This window comes from Daucus carota, chromosome 1, assembly GCF_001625215.2.
Source record: "Daucus carota subsp. sativus chromosome 1, DH1 v3.0, whole genome shotgun sequence".
Taxonomy (NCBI): Eukaryota; Viridiplantae; Streptophyta; class Magnoliopsida; order Apiales; family Apiaceae; genus Daucus; species Daucus carota.
This window is the reverse complement of record NC_030381.2, coordinates 18,849,200-18,850,690: the sequence shown is the minus strand read 5'-3', so window position 1 is coordinate 18,850,690 and position 1,491 is coordinate 18,849,200. Positions and strand designations below refer to the sequence as shown.

The following is a 1,491-nucleotide window of genomic DNA, read 5'->3' as shown; positions in this document are numbered from 1 at the left end:
CAGCTATATCCAAAGTTACTACCAGGGCTTGATTGTGGCCCCGGGTGACTCCCTCGAAATCCTTGCTGCTGAAAGAGATGACTTGTTCGGGGAAGGTCTGTATGGACATTATTTCTTGACATGAGTTCGGGCTGGGAGGAGGAGAGCAGGATCCTCCTAGGACTACATTGACTATGTTCTTTTGCTTCCCCGAACCTTCTCCTTTGTTTGCTGTGTTCCGGGCTACGTATTGTCCCATGTTGCCTTTGTTGATTTTCTCTTCAATGAAGTACTTAGGGGATATGCAGTTTTCCGTCTTGTGACCGTGGGTGCCATGATAGTCACAATGGCGGTTGGTGGGTCTGCTTTTCGGGGGGTGTCTGCATGGGCTTTGGGGCATAATAGAAGGGTTTGTCCTGGACCTCTTTGAGTATGTCTTCCCTGGATCGGTTGAGGGGAGTCCATTCGGGCTTTGGTTTTGGCTCTCTGGCTGGTCTGTTCGGACCAGGGTCACTTCTAGACCCGGATCCTGGTTGGCTGGTTCTCCTGGAACCTGAATGTTGGACGAAGTAGGTTTGTCTGTCTGGTTTGAATTTCTTGTCCTGGTGGTATTCTTTTCTCGGCCTGTCCTCAACTTGTTTTCCTTTCGAGCTACCCTGCCAGGTCATTCTCATGGCTTGGAGTACGTCGGTCTCCTTAATGAATTTGGCCACCATGGCATAGGCAGCAGCTAGGCTCTGGGGTTCTTTGTTGATCAGCTCGACGACATATCTCTCATTTTGTTCCGGGTCCAGATTCCTTCGGAAGATGCTCAGAGCTTCACGCTCGTCTAGGTTAGAAATTTTGTTGATTGCTTCCTGGAAACGTTTCATGTAGTCTGAAAGTGCCTCATTGTCGTACTGACGAACCGTTTCCAGGTGACACATATGAAGTTCATGTGTCTTATTTGCTCGGAACCTTCTGAGGAAGGCTTCTCTGAAATCTTTCCAGGACCCGATGCTCCGGGAGGGAATCCGGTTGAACCATCTCTGGGCTCCCCCCTTGAAAGTGGATGCGAAGAAGCGGCACTTAGTCAGGTCATTGTAGTAGTAGATCTGGGCTATCTGTTCAAAGTAGTGCAGGTGTTCCTCCGGATCGCCTAGTCCATTGAAGAACTCAAAGTTGTAGTGTTTCATTCCCTTTTGCCTGGGAATAGATTCCAGGGAGTGGCTGAAGGGAGTCAGGGTTCCCCCTATGTCGAGCCTGGATTCATTCCCAATTTTTCTGTTGAGTTCATTGATCATGTCTCTGAGATTAGTTTGCCCTGGTCCCTCATCCTCATCATCAGAAATGAGTTCGGGTGTTGTTTCCTTCCGGTATCGCTTGGACCGGGATCCTTTCGTCAATTTTTCCTCTTCTTGCTGGATCCGAAGGGCAATTTTTCGTTCCAGCTTCTCTTCCTCTTCCTTTCAGATCTGTTCTTTCTTTTCAGCCAGGATTCTCAGCCTGGTTTCCTCGCTTTCCTTTTGTTTC

At 48.8% G+C, this 1,491-nt stretch overlaps 1 protein-coding gene across 1 annotated transcript; it reads right to left on the bottom strand.

The window, feature by feature from the left end:
* Positions 1-320: 320 nt before the first annotated feature.
* LOC108218622 (uncharacterized) lies at positions 321-1,262 on the bottom strand. Its single transcript, XM_017391647.1, has one exon. It carries the CDS (start codon positions 1,260-1,262, stop codon positions 321-323), a length of 942 nt encoding a protein of 313 aa, XP_017247136.1.
* Between the last annotated feature and the right edge of the window lie 229 nt (positions 1,263-1,491).